This window comes from Pseudophryne corroboree, chromosome 7, assembly GCF_028390025.1.
Source record: "Pseudophryne corroboree isolate aPseCor3 chromosome 7, aPseCor3.hap2, whole genome shotgun sequence".
Classification (NCBI taxonomy): domain Eukaryota; kingdom Metazoa; phylum Chordata; class Amphibia; order Anura; family Myobatrachidae; genus Pseudophryne; species Pseudophryne corroboree.
The window spans coordinates 96,017,018-96,037,955 of NC_086450.1; the positions used below are offsets into that span (position 1 = coordinate 96,017,018).

Here is a 20,938-nt window from a genome sequence, read left to right on the forward strand (position 1 = left end):
TACGCCTGGAAAAATGCCCACCATGCCATTTCCCCAGTGATTTCTGCAGCTCTGCAGCTCCAGTCAACACAGGACTCCAAAGAGGAAAATATAATCATATGGGTGCAGGCCCCCCTGGACCCATGCACCACACCCATTATAGATATGCCAAGAACTCCAACCCTAACAGTTAATTCAAATATATTGTCCCACAAAATGAAATTCTGTTATTGCAGACTATCACCTTAATGAGTATTCTGTAACCAGTTCCTATCCACTGCCCTTCTCTATAAACACACACAATGGGTCTGATTCTCATATGGACGGTACTGCACATCCGGAAGGAAACAGACGCCTCCTGCCAGCATCTGCAATCCGAGTGCTGCATCCAAATAAGCAGCATTGGATCACCATCGCGGCCACTGCGATAACCTGTAGCGATGGTCGCTGCCCTCGGGAAGTCGTCATAAGCCGAAGCTTACACAGATTGACTGCCAGAACCACACTGCCGGGTCCAGGAAGCCTGTGTCCGACGGCACAGACACTGGGCTCAGCATGCCTACAAAATGGGAGTGAAGTGTCCCCGTTTTGTAGAACTGTCCTGGTTGCTGTCGCTGCTCCACCCCTCAATGCAGCAGCATGTCAGTCATACAGCAGCTAAGGGGGTATGCAAGCGATCATGCAGGACCCAGAAACATCAAATTAGCACTAATCAGAATCAGACCAAATATTTGATCAACCCAGAACAGCAGACATTCTGTTGTGCAAAGGGATACCACATATATGGCTGTAAATGCACATCTACAATGTCACCCTGTCATCTGCAGGTGCCATGCAATGTATGTCCATTTTATTAATGACCTCCATGTTTCATTTTATTAATGACCTCCATGTTTCATTATGAATATTTCTGACATTTTTTAGATTCACGGGGGTAAATTTACTAAGAGGTTCTCTTTTCAAAAACGGGCAATAGTATTACACATAAAACACACTTGGCTTTATATTTAATAACACTGACCAGAGCCGGCCCTAGGTATAGGCAAACTAGGCAAAATAGCCTAGGGCATTTGGAATGCCTAGGGGCACAAGCAGCTTCTACTGATTAAAATGATATGCAGCATGCCTATATTCTGTGTGTGACTGCGGCTCTATCTGCATATGAAATGCATTACTAATGTGCAGCATTATGTGTATAAGGTATACTACAGTACTTTGTGGCATAACATATAGAAAGGGCACTACTGTGTGGTCTAATGTGAATAAAGAGCAATATGGTGTGGTGTAATGTGAATAAGGGGCACTACTGTGAGAAGTAACGTGGTACTACTGTGTGATGTAACGTGAATAAGAGACACTATTGCATGATATAATGTGAATAAAGTTGCAGTACTGTGTGGCGGAATTTCAACTGGGGGTATTATTGTGTGGCCATGCCCCTTCCCAGCAAGAACACAACCCATTTTGCGCTGCGCACCGAATGTGCACACTGTTCCTATTTAAAATATAGGGGGTAGGAGCACCAAAACGATGACTGCTATGGGTGAGGGGTGATCGTGCTGGGAAAGGGGTACAGGGTCAGAGGCAGAACTAGCATCTGTGCAAGGGGGCACCAGCCAAAATCTTGCCTAGGGCATCATATTGGTTAGGGCCGGCTCTGACACTGACCCTTTAAATCAGGGGCCGAAACGTCCAAAGAGGTAAAGACGTGGCAGCATTGAATAGCGCAGCTTAATAAATTTACCCCGCAGTTTCCCTGTGTATTGTGTTGACAACGATAATACACTTTGCCGAATGGTTAAATGTTCTTCCTCCCACCAGAGATAAATAGGAGTGTTTAGTGAGCAGATTATATTGATATTTGTAACCTTGTTGCTGTAACTAACTTGTGACATAAACAAAACACAATTATTATATTCCGATTTGCCAAACACAGGGAAAAAAATAAACGAGCATTCTTTATGCGTATGCATCTGTGAATGATAATTGCATTGTAATATTCACAAGCCAACTGTGAAAACATTGAAATACTAATCACATTGGCATTATGACTTATGAGCAACAATCAGTGCGATCAGTAAACATTTTCCCATCTAAATTGTCTCAGCAATAATTGGGGAATGAAAACTAGTGCAAATGATTAGAGAGCAGATCCAGAAAAATATGGCATCTCAGAAGTAGGGGGAAGATAAAAACAGCAGCAAATCGCATACTGCTTACATTATTCAGCAAGGAATCAATTAGAAAAGCTGGTTTTACAATGGAAATAATATCAAGAGCTGGGGTTCCCAGCATTAGCCTACTTGCATGCAAATGCACAATCCTCAAAGCCGAGACCTGTATATATTCATTTATATCCCCAGATAGTTAGATAGCTAAATGCAGAAATGCTGTATGTTCATTTACCTGAATAGTTGACTAATTTCATATTCTGAAATTAGAGGTAAATAGCGAATATCACTCAGAAACACACCATGGAATATTGCTTACTTACTACATTGGGATTGGTTGCCCTAGCGGGCTGCACTCAGGACCATCTTAACAGCATGCACTGGGGCCCTGGGTAAAGCAACGCACTGGGGCCCCTAACCACCTATTCACGAAAACCAATAAAAAAAATTCTAACATGCCCCTTCTGCAGTTTTGCTCCATTTCTCCACATGCTACCATACAGTGAATGGATGTCAGCTATCTGATTGGTGTATAGCTCCAGCTATCCACCAATAAGCATTCTGACAGCCATTCACTGTCTGGCTGCAGGATGGGAGGCAGGGAGAGAATGCTGCCTCACCGCTCTGATTGTGTGACCACCACCTGCCCTACTCGGAGACCCTTAGAATTGTGGGGCCCTGGCCAGCTGCCCAGTGTGTCTATGTGTTAAGATGGCCCTCTCAGGAAGTTGACATTCATAATGTCAACATCAGAAGGTGCTGACATTGGGCCTGTTTCAGAGATGCATGCTATTCTGATATTTATACAGTTGGCCGGTGGTTTATTACTGTGTATGAGTCGCACAGTGGATACTTCCTGAAGCCTCTGCCATGTCGCTCACAGATTGGATTTGGATGCATATTGATTGACAGTTAGGGACTTTTTTTGGATGGTAAAGGAGAGTGGTTGGGAAAACGCAGACATGCCACAGCCATTTCACAGGCATGATGGAGCCGGCGACTGCGTCCTTGTACACAGTTTCACTGGCGCTGGTGTCTTAGTTCAGTCGGCCATTCTGATTAACCCTGTGGCTACTCAGAAGGCTGATAACCGAGTGTTCTGCACCCAATGCTGCGTCTCTGCAAACCTTCCGGTGGGTGCCTCAATACAAATCCCGAAGGCTGCAACATTTGCATATTTTCGGCCAGTATCTATGTATAAAAATGCAGCAGCAGCGGCGGCGTTAGTGAACATCTCTGAATCAGGCCCATTTTCAAAATGGCAACATTTGCACGAGGCTGAGGGTTAGCATTGGGGTTACTGTTACGGTACGAGTTAGCATTGGGGATAAACTGATGTGACAGTGTCCACATTATGTGCATTTCCACATTACATCAGTGTCGACATGGTCAATGTCATTATTTTCAACATGTTGGCATGTTCTATGTCGGCATAACAACCATGTCCTCTCTTCATGTTAACATTAAGAATGCCGACATGATGAATGGAGACATACAGTTATGTACTAAACCCATACCTCCCAACTGTCCTGCTTTCATCGGGACAGTCCCGCTATTCAGACCCTATCTCGCTGTCCCACCCGCGGTCAGCAGTGTCCCGCGGGTGGTGGTGGGGGGGGGCAGTTGGGAGAGCCTTTGATCACCCGCAGCCGGTGATCACTGAATACATGCTGTGCGCACGGCATGTATTCACTGCTAGGAGGGGAGCGGGGGCTGCCCAGCTGCTCGGGGAGCACTGGGCACGCCCCCAAATGGCATGAAAATGGCCCGTTTGGCGAGGCCATGCCCACTTGAGCGAGGCCACGCCCCCCAATTCCGCCAAGGAGAAAGTTGGGAGGTATGCTAAACCCACTACATGACAGGAGTCATGTCACAGATGGTTGTTATGGAATACGGGAGCGAGAATGCCGACACTGGGGCTGAATTGGACTCGGGGTACAGCCGCACCTCCCACATCCATCCACATGCTAGATGTACCCGCCACCATTATCAGCGTGTATTTGCACCAGTGCTATACTTAGTGCAATATAGCTATCCAAATTCAGACTGATTTGTTCATACAGAGAAAAAGATAAAATGCAGTTGCAGCACACACTAAACACTGAGAACACTGAAAATCTGAACAATTATAATAATGATGTAATTTAACATGCAGTAAAACTGAGGTTCTTAGCATCATTTTTGGCCAAAAAATATGGGCCCACCTATAATGGGCAGGTGACCTCATTAGGTGGGTCTCTAACATTGCTAAGGTTCACAGGATCCCCCGGGGGCCCACTTACCACGGCCAGCTAACCGCAACAGGAGGGTCCTGTGCTCTGGATTTAAACCAAAGGTTTTGTTACGGACCCATCTGATGAGGTCACCTGGCCGTGGAAGGTGTGCTAAGAGTATATTAGAATTGTCCTGATTGCAAGTGTTCTTAGTGTTTAGAATGTGCTGCACCTGCATTTTCTCTTTTTTTTCTGTGTGGCACTACAAGTCTCAACATGGTAGCTTCTGTGCATATGCCCAAGTCTGCATAGACCACAATTGTGGACACAGAGCCTGAGTGCATACTCCCCATTGTCTTCCAGATACAAACATTCAGCTTACAGGGAAGATGGGTATGACTTGCAAATGAGCGTTTTCACTAATGGTTCCATGCATTTGTACATTGAGCATGCACAGTGCTAAAAATACTAAAATTCGTCGACAATCTCGAGATCAGAACATCTGTCTCCAGTCTGCTGGTTGTCAGGGACAGCTGAGAATGTAACGGAGGCAGGAGAGGATGAAAGTAGATGGCTCCTCCAAACCATTACCAGTTTACTAATGACTACTACTTAGACTTTTTTTTACTTTGTCTTAGAAAAAGTTTACTTTGGGCAGATATTCCTTTCCTTTCGTGTAAATAAGTGCTGGAGGCAACACTGCAAGAGAATATGTGACCGTTTCCAAAATCACTAGCTGTAGGCACTTAACTGGCATGGTCAGATTTCATGCAACTGCGCCGTCCCACCCTGTCCCCCCGTTTTTGACGAGGAGATCCGTTCTGCAGATGTGCATAATATAATGTTTAAATATTTTAAAAAATACTTTTTCAACTTTATTAAATAAAATAAATGTAAAAAAAACAATGTTGTTAACGCTTTTGAAGGGAAAAATCGTCATTTAAGTGATCTTTGTATTACCACATACTGCCTTGTCAGCCAACGTCACCTTAAACAAATCACCAGCTGAGAGAGAGTTGAATTCTGTAATGTACTTACCTCCCATGTTAATGAAAGTCGGCTCACTGCCACGTTACTCAATCCCATGACAATCGCGAAGAATGAGTTTAAATTTTTGTACTCTTTGCAACTACAAAAAAAAAAATAATAATAATAATTATTGTAAATCAAGAAACTCAGGCAATGCGTGTCAGACTCATAATGTTTTTTTTTTTGCTTTCTGGAAGAACGACTGGTTTAGCGATATTACATTTAATTTGGAATAACACCCACGTAAGACTGGTGGCATCAGAACGTACTGTATCATTAAACTATTTTCATTTATTTGATTGTTCTCCTGCAAAATTTACTCAATACATTGATTTATTCTTCCCTTAGTCCTCCCTTTCTGTGCTCTTCAGTGTTGTCTTTATATAATCATTGTTTGTTTTTATTTCCAGTTTCTCCTGGATTGCAGGATACCAGCATATCAAATATAGAAAAATATCTAACAGCAATGAAAAATAACCAGGCTGTAGACTTACTAAGGCACAGTTTGCCAAAGCTGCAGATCAGTAAATCTTTTCTAAAATAAAACATGTGAAAAAGTACAGAAGGGAGACCGAAAGGCAAAGCAAAACAATGAGTTTATGACAACAGCAACCATAAATAGTGGTGATGCTTACAGCTTTTATTCATTATTTCTTAGCACTGGTAACACAATTTACATTGGGCCTAATTCAGACCTGATTGCTAGGCTGCGTTTTCGTACAGCCTGCGGTCAGGTCTAAACTGTGCATGTGTATGCACCACATCGCGCAGGCGTGTCGCGCGGGTACAAAACTGATCGCCGCTCAGCGATGGGTTTGTGCGAAGAATCCATTTGCGCGGGCGTTCGCAAGGAGATTGACAGGAAGAAACCGTTTGTGGGAGTGTTTGGTAAGATGCAGGCGTGTCCATGCGTTTGCAGGGAGGGTTCCTGACATCAAATCCCGGACAGGCTGAAGTGATCGGAGCGGCTGAGTAAAGGCCCATACACACTTGACGATGCACACGTCGTTAACGACTTCCCTTGAACTTCCCTTGAACAGCTGAGCAAACGACATGAGCATACACACTACCAACAACCAAAGACCAAAGACCATTCATCGTTGAAGCATCCAAGCTGAACAGTTTATTAAAATAATGAGCTGGGAACAGGGCTGGTGAACAGTGTCTTGGTCGTTGGTCGTTCACACAATACACATTCAACGACGTCTCTGGTCGGTAACGACCATAGTGGAAATTGAGCATACATGCTCCACAGATAAGCGAGGGTCGTTAACGTCCCGCGGGGCCGCGCATCGGTGGTCGTCGGATGCATACACACTTGACGATATAATGAGCGACGTCGTTGATGAGGGCTGAAATTAACGGCGTCGCTCATTTTATCGTCAAGTGTGTATGGGCCTTAAGTCCTGGGCTACTCAGAGACTACACAAAATCTTTTTGCACAGCTCTGTTACACATGCGTTCACACACTTACAAAGCGAAAATACACTCCCCTATGGGCGGTGACTATGCAAACGCAGGACTGCAAAAAAACCCTATCGAGCGAACAGGTCTGAATTAGGCCCATTGTACACACATTGCTGATTTCACATACGCACCAGCTACGCACATATCACATACAATAGTCGCCATCCAAAAGAATAGGCACATTTTGGGTTAATGACTAATGTTGTTCAAATATACAGTTGCGCTATTAATTAATACCCCTTTCACATCGCACAAATAACCCGGTATCGACACGGCATATTGCCGTGTCGACACGGGTCAGTGTGCGATGTGAAAGCACTTTCTGAGAATTAGCGGGTCGCCTGACCCGCTAATTCAACCCGGTATAAAAGAAGGATTATACCCGGGTTGAATACCGGGTCAGGTGCAGTGTGAATGGGAGCCGCGTCGATGCGACACGGTTCCCATTCACAGCATAGGGAGAGGCGGCGCAGGAGATGAGCTCATCTCCCAGCGCCGCCTCCACCCCTGCTGCTGCTGCGCCCCCCCGCTGCTATGGCAACCGACCCGGTATATTGCCGGGTCGGAAAGACAGCAGAGGGGAGCAAATGCCGGATCCCACCCGGTAAGGACACGTTTCTTTTACCGGGTGGGATCCGGCATTAGCGATGTGAAAGCGGTATAATTTGTACTATCCAGGACGCTGCCCAAAACATTAGAACAACTGACTGATTTCTAGCGTTTGAAATGTTTCTGTTTAAATTACAGTATGTTTTAACATTTTATATTGCTGGCTCTGGTTTACAGTAACATCGTTGTAGGCCTAAATATAAACTTTTAATTAGCAAAAGCAGCCCACCTTGCTAACTCTATCTGAGCTTTCAGCAAAAGCAAATACAAAACCTTGTAGTTCATTCTTTCTTTTAGCAGAGTATTTAAAAAACAAAAATGTAAAGTCTTCCTGCAGCACAGCGTAAAGGGCATTAAGGCCCATACACATTAGCCTAGCCCCCTCCGACGCAGATATTGGCGGTGGGGACACGGCAGGGTGCCGGCATCGGCAAGTGCATACATACTTGGTAATGCCAGCGGGGAAGGGAGCGGTGGCGGGGGGAGGGCTGTTGTTAACGAGGACCTCCCTCGTCTGTACATGTTCAGACGAGGGAGGGGGTTGTTAACGATGCACGGGAGTGCACATCCTTAACGACACTGGGGTATATTTACTAAGGTCCCGATTTTGACCGAGATGCCGTTTTTTCATCAAAGTGTCATCTCGGTAATTTACTAAGCAATAATCACGGCAGTGATGAGGGCATTCGTAATTTTTTGGAAGTCCAACAAAAAAAATACAAATTAATACACCATCGGTCAAAACGCGGCTGTTTAAGTATGAATCTTGGTAATTTACTAAAAAGTGCAAAGCAAAAAAAAAACAAACACTGCCGTGAAAAATTACAACTCGTAAAAAAGTGCTAAAAAAAAACAGACCTGCTTTTTTAATCCGTGATTGTATAGGCATGCAGGGATCCATGAGATCCGTGCATGTATATCAGTGGGAAGGGGTGGGAAAGTGGTTATTTTCTTAAAAAAAATTGCGTGGGGTCCCCCCTCCTAAGCATAACCAGCCTCGGGCTCTTTGAGCCGATCCTGGTTGCAGAAATATGGGGAAAAAAATGACAGGGGTTCCCCCATATTTAAGCAACCAGCATCGAGCTCTGCGCCTGGTCCTGGTTCCAAAAATACGGGGGACAAAAAGAGTAGGGGTCCCCCGTATTTCTAAAACCAGCACCGGGCTCCACTAGCTGGACAGATAATGCCACAGCCGGGGGTCACTTTTATATAGTGCCCTGCGGCCGTGGCATCAAAAATCCAACTAGTCACCCCTGGCCGGGGTACCCTGGGGGAGTGGGGACCCCTTCAATCAAGGGGTCCCCCCCCCCAGCCACCCAAGGGCCAGGGGTGAAGCCCGAGGCTGTCCCCCCCATCCAATTGGCTGCGGATGGGGGGCTGATAGCCTTTTGTGAAAATGAAAAGATATTGTTTTTAGTAGCAGTACTACAAGGCCCAGCAAGCCTCCCCCGCATGCTGGTACTTGGAGAACCACAAGTACCAGCATGCGGCAGAAAAACGGGCCCGCTGGTACCTGTAGTACTACTACTAAAAAAATACCCAAAAAAAGACAATACACACACACCTTGAAAGTAAAGTTTTATTACATGCATCCACACAAACATACATACATACTTACCTTATGTTCACACGAGGGTCGGTCCTTTTCTCCAGTAGAATCCATGGGGTACCTGTTGAATAAATTCTACTCACCAGATCCAGGGTCCCAGGCTCCTCGTAGCATCCATTTGTAATCCACGTACTTGAATAAAATAAAAAAACGGAAAGCCGAGCCACGCACTGAAAGGGGACCCATGTTTGCACATGGGCCCCCTTTCCGCGAATGCCAGAAACCCACTCTGACTGATGTCTAAGTGGGTTTCTTCAGCCAATCAGGGAGCGCCACGTTGTAGCACCCTCCTGATCGGCTGTGTGCTCCTGTACTGTCTGACAGGCGGCACACGGCAGTGTTACAATGTAGCGCCTATGCGCTCCATTGTAACCAATGGTGGGAACTTTCTGCTCAGCGGTGAGGTCACTTTCGGTCAACCGCAGGGCAGAACCAGGACCAGGCGCAGAGCCCGATGCTGGTTGTTTAAATATGGGGGGACCCATGTCATTTTTCCCCCCATATTTCTGCAACCAGGATCGGCTCAAAGAGCCCGAGGCTGGTTATGCTTAGGAGGGGGGACCCCACGCAATTTTTTTTTAAGTTTTACAGTGTTTATTTGAAAAAAAAAATGAACCCCAGCACGGATCACACAGATCCGGCCGAGATTCATTGTGATAAAGTCGGCAGTGTTTTGCTAATCACTGCCGTAAAAAACGGGAAAAAAACACGAATGACATCGACATCGGAACAAATGAAAAATCCGAATACGACAGCTTAGTAAATTAGGCGTAATAAATTCAAAAAGTTGCAGTTTTACACTTTCGATGTCATTCGTGATTGAACTTTGACCTTTTTCCGAAAATTACGAATGTTAGTAAATTTACCCCACTGAGTGTACACACTGGACGAGATTGTAAAAGATCTTCCTCAGATTGGCCCTTCTGAGCAAGATCTTTTACTTTCTCGTCTAGTGTGTATGGGGCTTGTGAAGGCCAGAGGCAATGATACACAGTGACACAGAGGTTCTTGCTTACATTGTATTCTAGACTTTCAGCATTAATATGAAAGGATGATTAGCAGGCATTTATGATGCACTTGGAACAGAGCTCAGGTAAACTTTAATTTCATTGGCATGTTCAACTATGTGATCCTCTCAGGTGAGGAGTGTAGATACCAGGTACAGGTAAGATACGACTGTATGTGAGCCTCTCTGGTGAAGAGTGCAGTTACCAGATACAGGTGTGATACGGATCTACGCGAGTCTCTCTGGTGAAGAGTGTAGATACCAGGTACAGGTATCATAAGGGCTGTATGTGAGCCTCTCCTGTGAAGAGTGCAGTTACCAGATACAGGTATCATACGGCTGTATGTGAGTCTGTCTGGTGAAGAGTGCAGTTACCAGATACAGGTATCATACGGCTGTATGTGAGTCTGTCTGGTGAAGAGTGCAGTTACAAGATACAGGTATAATACAGCTGTATGTGAGCCTCTCTGGTGAAGAGTGCAGTTACCAGATACAGGTATGATACGGCTGTATGTGAACCTCTCTGGTGAAGAGTGCAGTTACCAGATACAGGTATCATACGGCTGTATGTGAGCCTCTCTGGTGAAGAGTGCAGTTACCAGATACAGGTATCATACGACTGTATGTGAGTCTGTCTGGTGAAGAGTGCAGTTACCAGTTATAGGTATAAGCTGGGTGTGAGCCTCTCTGGTGAAGAGTGCAGTTACCAGATACAGGTATCATACGGCTGTATGTGAGCCTCTCTGGTGAAGAGTGCAGTTACCAGACACAGGTATGGTACGGCTGTATGTGAGCCTCTCTGGTGAAGAGTGCAGTTACCAGATAAAGGTATGATACGGCTGTATGTGAGCCTCTCTGGTGAAGAGGCAGATGCCAGATACAGGTGTGATATGAATATATGTGAGCCTTCTGGTGAAGAGTGCAGATACCAGGTACAGATGTGATACGAATGTATGTGAGCCTCTCTGGTGAAGAGTGCAGTTACCAGATACAGGTATCATACGGCTGTATGTGAGCCTCTCTGGTGAAGAGTGCAGATACCAGGTACAGATGTGATACGAATGTATGTGAGCCTCTCTGGTGAAGAGTGCAGTTACCAGATACAGGTATGATACGGCTGTATGTGAGCCTCTCTGGTGAAGAGTGCAGTTACCAGATACAGGTATCATACGACTGTATGTGAGTCTGTCTGGTGAAGAGTGCAGTTACCAGTTATAGGTATAAGCTGGGTGTGAGCCTCTCTGGTGAAGAGTGCAGTTACCAGATACAGGTATGATACGGCTGTATGTGAACCTCTCTGGTGAAGAGTGCAGTTACCAGATACAGGTATCATACGGCTGTATGTGAGTCTGTCTGGTGAAGAGTGCAGATACCAGGTACAGATGTGATACGAATGTATGTGAGCCGTCTGGTGAAGAGCGCAGTTACCAGATACAGGTATGATACGGCTGTATGTGAGCCTCTCTGGTGAAGAGTGCAGTTACCAGATACAGGTATCATACGACTGTATGTGAGTCTGTCTGGTGAAGAGTGCAGTTACCAGTTATAGGTATAAGCTGGGTGTGAGCCTCTCTGGTGAAGAGTGCAGTTACCAGATACAGGTATGATACGGCTGTATGTGAGCCTCTCTGGTGAAGAGTGCAGTTACCAGATACAGGTATGATACGGCTGTATGTGAACCTCTCTGGTGAAGAGTGCAGTTACCAGATACAGGTATCATACGGCTGTATGTGAGTCTGTCTGGTGAAGAGTGCAGTTACCAGATACAGGTATCATACGGCTGTATGTGAGCCTCTCTGGTGAAGAGTGCAGTTACCAGATACAGGTATCATACGTCTGTATGTGAGCCTTCTGGTGAAGAGTGCAGATACCAGGTACAGATGTGATACGAATGTATGTGAGCCTCTCTGGTGAAGAGTGCAGTTACCAGATACAGGTATGATACGGCTGTATGTGAGCCTCTCTGGTGAAGAGTGCAGTTACCAGATACAGGTGTGATACGGCTGTATGTGAGTCTGTCTGGTGAAGAGCGCAGTTACCAGATACAGGTATCATACGGCTGTATGTGAGTCTGTCTGGTGAAGAGTGCAGATACCAGGTACAGATGTGATACGAATGTATGTGAGCCGTCTGGTGAAGAGCGCAGTTACCAGATACAGGTATGATACGGCTGTATGTGAGCCTCTCTGGTGAAGAGTGCAGTTACCAGATACAGGTATCATACGACTGTATGTGAGTCTGTCTGGTGAAGAGTGCAGTTACCAGTTATAGGTATAAGCTGGGTGTGAGCCTCTCTGGTGAAGAGTGCAGTTACCAGATACAGGTATGATACGGCTGTATGTGAGCCTCTCTGGTGAAGAGTGCAGTTACCAGATACAGGTGTGATACGGCTGTATGTGAGTCTGTCTGGTGAAGAGCGCAGTTACCAGATACAGGTATCATACGGCTGTATGTGAGTCTGTCTGGTGAAGAGTGCAGATACCAGGTACAGATGTGATACGAATGTATGTGAGCCGTCTGGTGAAGAGCGCAGTTACCAGATACAGGTATGATACGGCTGTATGTGAGCCTCTCTGGTGAAGAGTGCAGTTACCAGATACAGGTATCATACGGCTGTATGTGAGTCTGTCTGGTGAAGAGTGCAGTTACCAGATACAGGTATCATACGGCTGTATGTGAGTCTGTCTGGTGAAGAGTGCAGTTACAAGATACAGGTATAATACAGCTGTATGTGAGCCTCTCTGGTGAAGAGTGCAGTTACCAGATACAGGTATGATACGGCTGTATGTGAACCTCTCTGGTGAAGAGTGCAGTTACCAGATACAGGTATCATACGGCTGTATGTGAGCCTCTCTGGTGAAGAGTGCAGTTACCAGATACAGGTATCATACGACTGTATGTGAGTCTGTCTGGTGAAGAGTGCAGTTACCAGTTATAGGTATAAGCTGGGTGTGAGCCTCTCTGGTGAAGAGTGCAGTTACCAGATACAGGTATCATACGGCTGTATGTGAGCCTCTCTGGTGAAGAGTGCAGTTACCAGACACAGGTATGGTACGGCTGTATGTGAGCCTCTCTGGTGAAGAGTGCAGTTACCAGATAAAGGTATGATACGGCTGTATGTGAGCCTCTCTGGTGAAGAGGCAGATGCCAGATACAGGTGTGATATGAATATATGTGAGCCTTCTGGTGAAGAGTGCAGATACCAGGTACAGATGTGATACGAATGTATGTGAGCCTCTCTGGTGAAGAGTGCAGTTACCAGATACAGGTATCATACGGCTGTATGTGAGCCTCTCTGGTGAAGAGTGCAGATACCAGGTACAGATGTGATACGAATGTATGTGAGCCTCTCTGGTGAAGAGTGCAGTTACCAGATACAGGTATGATACGGCTGTATGTGAGCCTCTCTGGTGAAGAGTGCAGTTACCAGATACAGGTATCATACGACTGTATGTGAGTCTGTCTGGTGAAGAGTGCAGTTACCAGTTATAGGTATAAGCTGGGTGTGAGCCTCTCTGGTGAAGAGTGCAGTTACCAGATACAGGTATGATACGGCTGTATGTGAACCTCTCTGGTGAAGAGTGCAGTTACCAGATACAGGTATCATACGGCTGTATGTGAGTCTGTCTGGTGAAGAGTGCAGATACCAGGTACAGATGTGATACGAATGTATGTGAGCCGTCTGGTGAAGAGCGCAGTTACCAGATACAGGTATGATACGGCTGTATGTGAGCCTCTCTGGTGAAGAGTGCAGTTACCAGATACAGGTATCATACGACTGTATGTGAGTCTGTCTGGTGAAGAGTGCAGTTACCAGTTATAGGTATAAGCTGGGTGTGAGCCTCTCTGGTGAAGAGTGCAGTTACCAGATACAGGTATGATACGGCTGTATGTGAGCCTCTCTGGTGAAGAGTGCAGTTACCAGATACAGGTATGATACGGCTGTATGTGAACCTCTCTGGTGAAGAGTGCAGTTACCAGATACAGGTATCATACGGCTGTATGTGAGTCTGTCTGGTGAAGAGTGCAGTTACCAGATACAGGTATCATACGGCTGTATGTGAGCCTCTCTGGTGAAGAGTGCAGTTACCAGATACAGGTATCATACGTCTGTATGTGAGCCTTCTGGTGAAGAGTGCAGATACCAGGTACAGATGTGATACGAATGTATGTGAGCCTCTCTGGTGAAGAGTGCAGTTACCAGATACAGGTATGATACGGCTGTATGTGAGCCTCTCTGGTGAAGAGTGCAGTTACCAGATACAGGTGTGATACGGCTGTATGTGAGTCTGTCTGGTGAAGAGCGCAGTTACCAGATACAGGTATCATACGGCTGTATGTGAGTCTGTCTGGTGAAGAGTGCAGATACCAGGTACAGATGTGATACGAATGTATGTGAGCCGTCTGGTGAAGAGCGCAGTTACCAGATACAGGTATGATACGGCTGTATGTGAGCCTCTCTGGTGAAGAGTGCAGTTACCAGATACAGGTATCATACGACTGTATGTGAGTCTGTCTGGTGAAGAGTGCAGTTACCAGTTATAGGTATAAGCTGGGTGTGAGCCTCTCTGGTGAAGAGTGCAGTTACCAGATAAAGGTATGATACGGCTGTATGTGAGCCTCTCTGGTGAAGAGTGCAGTTACCAGATACAGGTATGATACGGCTGTATGTGAACCTCTCTGGTGAAGAGTGCAGTTACCAGATACAGGTATCATACGGCTGTATGTGAGTCTGTCTGGTGAAGAGTGCAGTTACCAGATACAGGTATCATACGGCTGTATGTGAGCCTCTCTGGTGAAGAGTGCAGTTACCAGATACAGGTATGATACGGCTGTATGTGAGCCTCTCTGGTGAAGAGGCAGATGCCAGATACAGGTGTGATATGAATATATGTGAGCCTCTCTGGTGAAGAGTGCAGTTACCAGGTACAGATGTGATACGAATGTATGTGAGCCTTCTGGTGAAGAGTGCAGATACCAGGTACAGATGTGATACGAATGTATGTGAGCCGTCTGGTGAAGAGTGCAGTTACCAGGTACAGATGTGATATGAATATATGTGAGCCTTCTGGTGAAGAGTGCAGTTACCAGATACAGGTGTGATATGAATGTATGTGAGCCGTCTGGTGAAGAGTGCAGATACCAGATACAGGTGTGATATGAATGTATGTGAGCCGTCTGGTGAAGAGTGCAGTTACCAGATACAGATGTGATATGAATGTATGTGAGCCGTCTGGTGAAAAGCGCAGTTATCAACTATTGGTATGACACGACTGTACTATGGGGGTAATTCAGATCTGATCGTAGATGTGCTAAATTTAGCACATCTATGATCAGTTACTCTGACATGCGGGAGGACGCCCAGTACAGGGTTAGTACGCCCCGCATGTCAGGCCCTGCCCCCCCTTCCTCCCACACGGTTGCAAAAGCATCACACGGCGGCAATGCTTTTGCACCCCGCCAAGTAGCTCCATGCCTGCGCAGCCTAGCAACACTGGCAGACGGCTGCCCACCATGCTCCGGGTCGCAGCGGCTACGTGTGACATCATGCAGCCGCCGTGGCCTGCCCCCGCGACAGTCCAGACATGGCTGCATTGTCTGGATCGCGCCCCACCAATGGCGTTAGCATGCCCCCTTCCACCCCGTGACCGCCTCTGCCTGTCAATCAGGGGCTTCAGACTGTGATCGCTGCCGCTGCAGCAATTCGGTCTGAATTAGTTCCATAGTGCGGTGCGCAGGTCTTATCCGGTGTTCTATGTTGGATGAACATGCAGATCAATTTTGGCTAGATAGTACACTATCTAGTGCATATCCTACCATATGTATGTACCGTACGATACTGTATCCGATTTGCGTCATCACAGTCACTCAGTCTACCCTAAAGTTTTGTCCACCCCCCCACCTTAATCCCTGCCCATTATGTAAATAAACTGAGAAGCCATATCTTATGCCAATACTATTGTGCTAAATCGTATGCTACATCTTGCCGTGTGTATGCACTGTTTCGATTGTTCAGGAACTCAGGGAATTTCAAGGGAAATAGTGTAGGATATCTTAACATAGGCAAAATCTTACCGTGTGTACCCAGCCTTAAATACACTGACATACCTCCCAACTGTCCCGATTTTCGCGGGACAGTCACGTTTTTTGGGGACTGTCCCACCCACGGGCAGAAGTGTCTCGCGGTGGGGCGGGGGGGCAGTTGGGAGGCTCTGTCTCTCGCTGCTCTGCTATTCACTGGAGTCAGAGGGAGAGGGGCATGCCAGCAGCTCACAGAGTGCTGGGCATGTCCCTCAGTGACAAAAACGGGGGAGTGGCTCGTGATCGTGGGTCCTCCTGCGAAGCCACACCCCCTTTTCATAGGCCACACTCCTTTCAGGAGCGTGCGCGGCTTCACCGCACATGTGTCCCTCTTCCAATGAGGACAAAGTTGGGAGGTATGCACTGATAGAAAGTTTCAATTACTTTGTCATTTAAACATTTTTAAATAACAAAAACAGGAGATATTTACAATGTTTACCTTCTGAGTCTATTTTGTTTATGTTATCAAAATAAAAAAACCCACAAGGGTGACTGTTCAATCAAATGTATATTTATTGTACGACTATTCCATTATTGCTGAGTACTGCCTTTTAGTACCTAACTGTCCCTGCAACAGGGAGGTCTTGTTCAGAGAATCGCCCTAGATGCGGGGTTTGATTTATGCCAATTCTCCTTTTGTCTTCTTAAATTTGTTCTTTGGAGCTCTCAGTGGGATCCTGCAGCACTAAAAGGTACATTTAGCCTTTTTTATTTTTAGCCCTGTGTAAGGTCTAGTAAAATAAAAGTAAACAGTTTCCTTCTTTCTAAGACTAAATTAACACATTAGAAGGATAAAAACATAACGCTAGCCAGATGTACTGAGCCGCTGCACTTCTTTGTGTTTACTATGCACTTTCAAATTTATGTTTAAGGATTTTTTTTTTTGCTTCTAAATTCCATAGTCTTTAGCGATTGTTATATTTTTAATTGGTTGTAATTAAGTATTTTGCTGGATCCCGCTGCTGAACGTGAACACATTTTGAAATTTATGTCTTTAAAGGCTTTTTTCTTTTTTTTTTCAACACCCTGCTGCTTTTTGAAACTATAAATGGTCACGAAAAAACACCTTTAGCATTTTTTAATGCAATTGCTGAAAGTGAAAGGGATTTTGAGAGAAAAAACAGCCTTCTAAGCAGCGGGCTTAAATAGACAAGCCATAGGAGTGCAGTACCAGACTGTCAGAGGTCATGGCGACCTACTGTGGCTATGCGGTCAAACCTCCGGCTGAACGGGAGCCATTTTCTAGTGGACGGTGAAAAATGTTTCACTGCACAATATATCTTTATTTAAAAAATATCTTTGGAGCGCGAGGAATAAATAATAAGTCACAAAAGGCTCTAATGCACAAAAAGGTAAAATCCTCTTAGAATGTAAAAATTATCCCTTATTTTATTTTATTTTTTTCATACCGTTTTGGAAATTGCTACAAAAATACTCACTGGGCAGCAATTTTAATATATTTCTTCAGGAGCTGAACACGCTTGCTGAGCTGAGGGCACAGAGAAATCTCAGTCACAACCCAAAACTGGATTTCGTTGAAACGCCTCAGGAAGAGGTCCAAATTGGCGGTTGTCTTTTTAAAATTGTGCCTTCCGAAGGTGTGATAGATCAGCTCCAGCTGAAAGCAGGAAATGATAAGATAATTGTTAGTATGTAGAGGAATGTAATTGACAGATGAGTTACTTAATTTTAAAGACCCATCCTTAAAAATGTATGATTTGTTATGACGTATCTAAACATGGGTTGAGTATGAAATCTCAAAGATGAAAGATCGTGATAGTCAGGATGCCGACAGAGGCACCCCGACAGTCAAAATCCAGATGGATTCCAAGTATTTAAAGCCTACCCCTATCCCTACCCCCAGATCTCACCAGCCTCACCCTAACTTCCCCCTCCCGCCGCCTAACCCCAACAGTCCCCTCCCGCAGTCTAACCCTAACTGTCCCCAGCAGCAAAACCCTAACCTCCCCCTCCCGCAGCCTAACCCTAACCGTTCCCTCCCTCAACCTAACCCTAATTGACCCCTCCCCAACAGCCTAACCCTAACCTCCCCCTCACACAGCCTAACCATAACTGTACCCTCTCTCAAACTAACCCTAATTGTCTCCCCGCCCAGCCTAACCCTAACCATCCCCTCCCGCAGCCTAACTATAACTGTCTCATCTCCACAAACCCTAACCGTCCCCTCCTGCAGCCCAACCATAACTGTGTCCACCCCTACCGCGGCCTAACCCTAACCCCCTGTACTTACAGGTGGAATCTGACTGTCAGGATCCCGGCTTCCATCTCTGAATTAGGCCAACAAAACACCATACCTCCCAACTGTCCCGCATTCAGGGGGACAGTTCCGTTCTTCTGGGACTGTCCCACTGTCCTACCTGCGAGCCGCAGTCTCCCACGGTGGTGGTGGTGAGGAGTTAGGTTAAGCAGCAGGACAACAGATCCTGTGTGCATGCGCACACCATCTATTAGAGTGTAGGGGGAGCCTGGGGGCAGCTCAGCATCTCGGAGATTGCTGTCCATGCCCACATAGTGACGGGAATGGGGGTGCTGCAAGGCTTCGCCTCCCTTTCCCGAGGCTCCGCCCCCATTTTCAGACATGAGCGCAGGGTCCAACTTCAAGAAACACCAAAGTTGTGAGGTATAGAACACGGACATAGTCTACATACTTCATGGACACAATTGAAGAGGTCCCAATCATGAATTGTCATCTGGTAAGCCAAGTCTTTGGAGCTCATGAGTTCAAACGTTGACATGGTCCCCGCAGTCGGGCCCTCCTGTTCCGGAATCGGTGCCTAAGTCAGACGGCATTGAGATTTTTTAGTATACAAATACTTCATATTCATACATTCTAGAAGCACCAGAGACATTTGTTACAATTTCCTGGGGTACAGTGTTCTTTTAATAATGAAATATTAATCTTCAGCTGTGTACAAGTCAAAGAATTATTGTGTTTATGTCTTAAGCATAACGTGTATGAAAATTAGAAGTTACATTACTTTTGCTTGAGCTAAACACAATGTACTATCCACACATTTCCATTTACCACTGGCCTTCCTCAGTATTACTTTCATGTGTTCAGCAAAGTGTGCACTAAACTGTGACTTACAAATAACTGACCTGTCAGATCGTATGTTACAATAATAATCAGTATAAGACTTTAAGTGGAGTCTCTGTAAAGAAAGTCAAAACCGCCACTTAAAAGATTTTTATTCTTATTTTCCAGTAATAACTGTTAAGTTGATTTTTATACTGATTTCCCTAATTTTACACATGAAATGAAATATCCCGACTATTACTTTATACCACCATCAGTACCAGCTTTATATGGCTATTGTGAAACTAGGGGGCTGATCAGTAGCAGATCTTGCTATGGGCACACGGTACTTTCGCCAGGGGGCGCCGCCGCCGTGACAAGATCCGCTACTGGTGGTGGTATAGAACGTCTCTCCCATAGATCAGAGGAGCGGCGCCAGCGGCCAGAGACGGAGGTCAGCAGCGGTCGGGAATCAGGAGCGGGGATGGTAAGTATTATTATTATTATTATTTTTTTTTTTTTTTAAAGCGGCACAAACGGGGGCAATACTACTGGGGGCACAAACGGGGGCAATACTACTGGGGGCACAAACGGGAGCAATACTACTGGGGGCACAAACAGGGGCAATACTACTGGGGGCACATTGACCACACCCCTTTATGAAGCCACACCCCTATTTCCGCCCGGGGCGCCACAAGGGCTAGAATCGGCCCTGGGGCTGATGCTTACTCGGAGGCAGTGGTGTGTACTGTAGGTCACCCGTCTACCACTACAAACTTCTTCCGCGGTGCGGTTGAACATACAAGGACTGAGACGCCCACTTTTAACTTTTGTGTATGCCATGATATTGGTTGGTGCCTCCTTATACGCCACCAGTCCTATGGCAAGTGCAATTTCTCCATCTGATTATAGCTTCCTTCAGGGACGTGCGGTGAGCTAAATGGCTCAGGAGGCACTGGTTAACCCCAGAGCCAGATTTCCATGCAATATATAAGCCAAAGGGTACATCTGGGCATTATACACAGGTGCAGCATTATAAACTCCTGGGAATTTGGTGAGTATTGATCAGAGATGTGCGGAAAAGATAAGCAGGTGAGGCACTGCCTCACATGCCATAGACTTTTTAATCCAGAGTTTGGGCTATAAAAATTATAAGAATAATGCAAAGAAGATATTTCAAACAAATTATTAATATTTTTCATATACTTTATTCAATTAAAACCCTGGTTTAAATGTAAGTATGACAGGAAAGGCTCTGCCTCACCTGCCTCACCATCACCGCACGTCACTGGCTTCCTTTGCCTGCGGCTGTGCGTCTGGGAAAGCAGTCCCTAGCATGGACACGCCCACAGCACTATTACAACACTGAATGGACCATTTTTTAGAATGCCCCTAGCCACCTCTCAGTAAACACCCAGAACCGCCCATCATTTTTCTTGACATATCTGATATCATCTGACTTGACCGCAACAGCAGTGTTAGACATATAATCTGTGTAACGCAAGCACTGCAGGGGTCGACAGAAATTTCATGTAGGCACAGCTGCAAAAAATATCTCTCAAATATGTAAATATCAGCATTGTAAGCAGTTTATGCGTGACACAGAATTAGTTGGGGGGTCAAGATATAATTTCATTTTGGTGCCCCTAAACTGCTGATTGTTGCCCCTTAGGGGTAGCCGGACTTACCTGCTACACCACCTACCATATCTATTGATATTTATATCTAGCTCTATCT

The 20,938-nt window shown here is 45.7% G+C and overlaps 1 protein-coding gene across 3 annotated transcripts in view; it reads right to left on the reverse strand.

Moving 5' to 3' along the window:
• Window positions 1–20,938, reverse strand: part of RAPGEF4 (Rap guanine nucleotide exchange factor 4) — a 626,758-nt gene that overhangs the window by 42,360 nt on the left and 563,460 nt on the right. For all 3 annotated transcript variants that reach the window (XM_063933451.1, XM_063933450.1, XM_063933452.1), the window contains 3 exons: window positions 18,834–18,959; window positions 17,604–17,782; window positions 5,402–5,492 (listed from right to left, as the gene is read on the reverse strand). In XM_063933451.1, coding sequence (XP_063789521.1) covers window positions 5,402–5,492; window positions 17,604–17,782; window positions 18,834–18,959 — 396 coding nt within the window. The remainder of the gene's footprint in view (window positions 1–5,401; window positions 5,493–17,603; window positions 17,783–18,833; window positions 18,960–20,938) is intronic.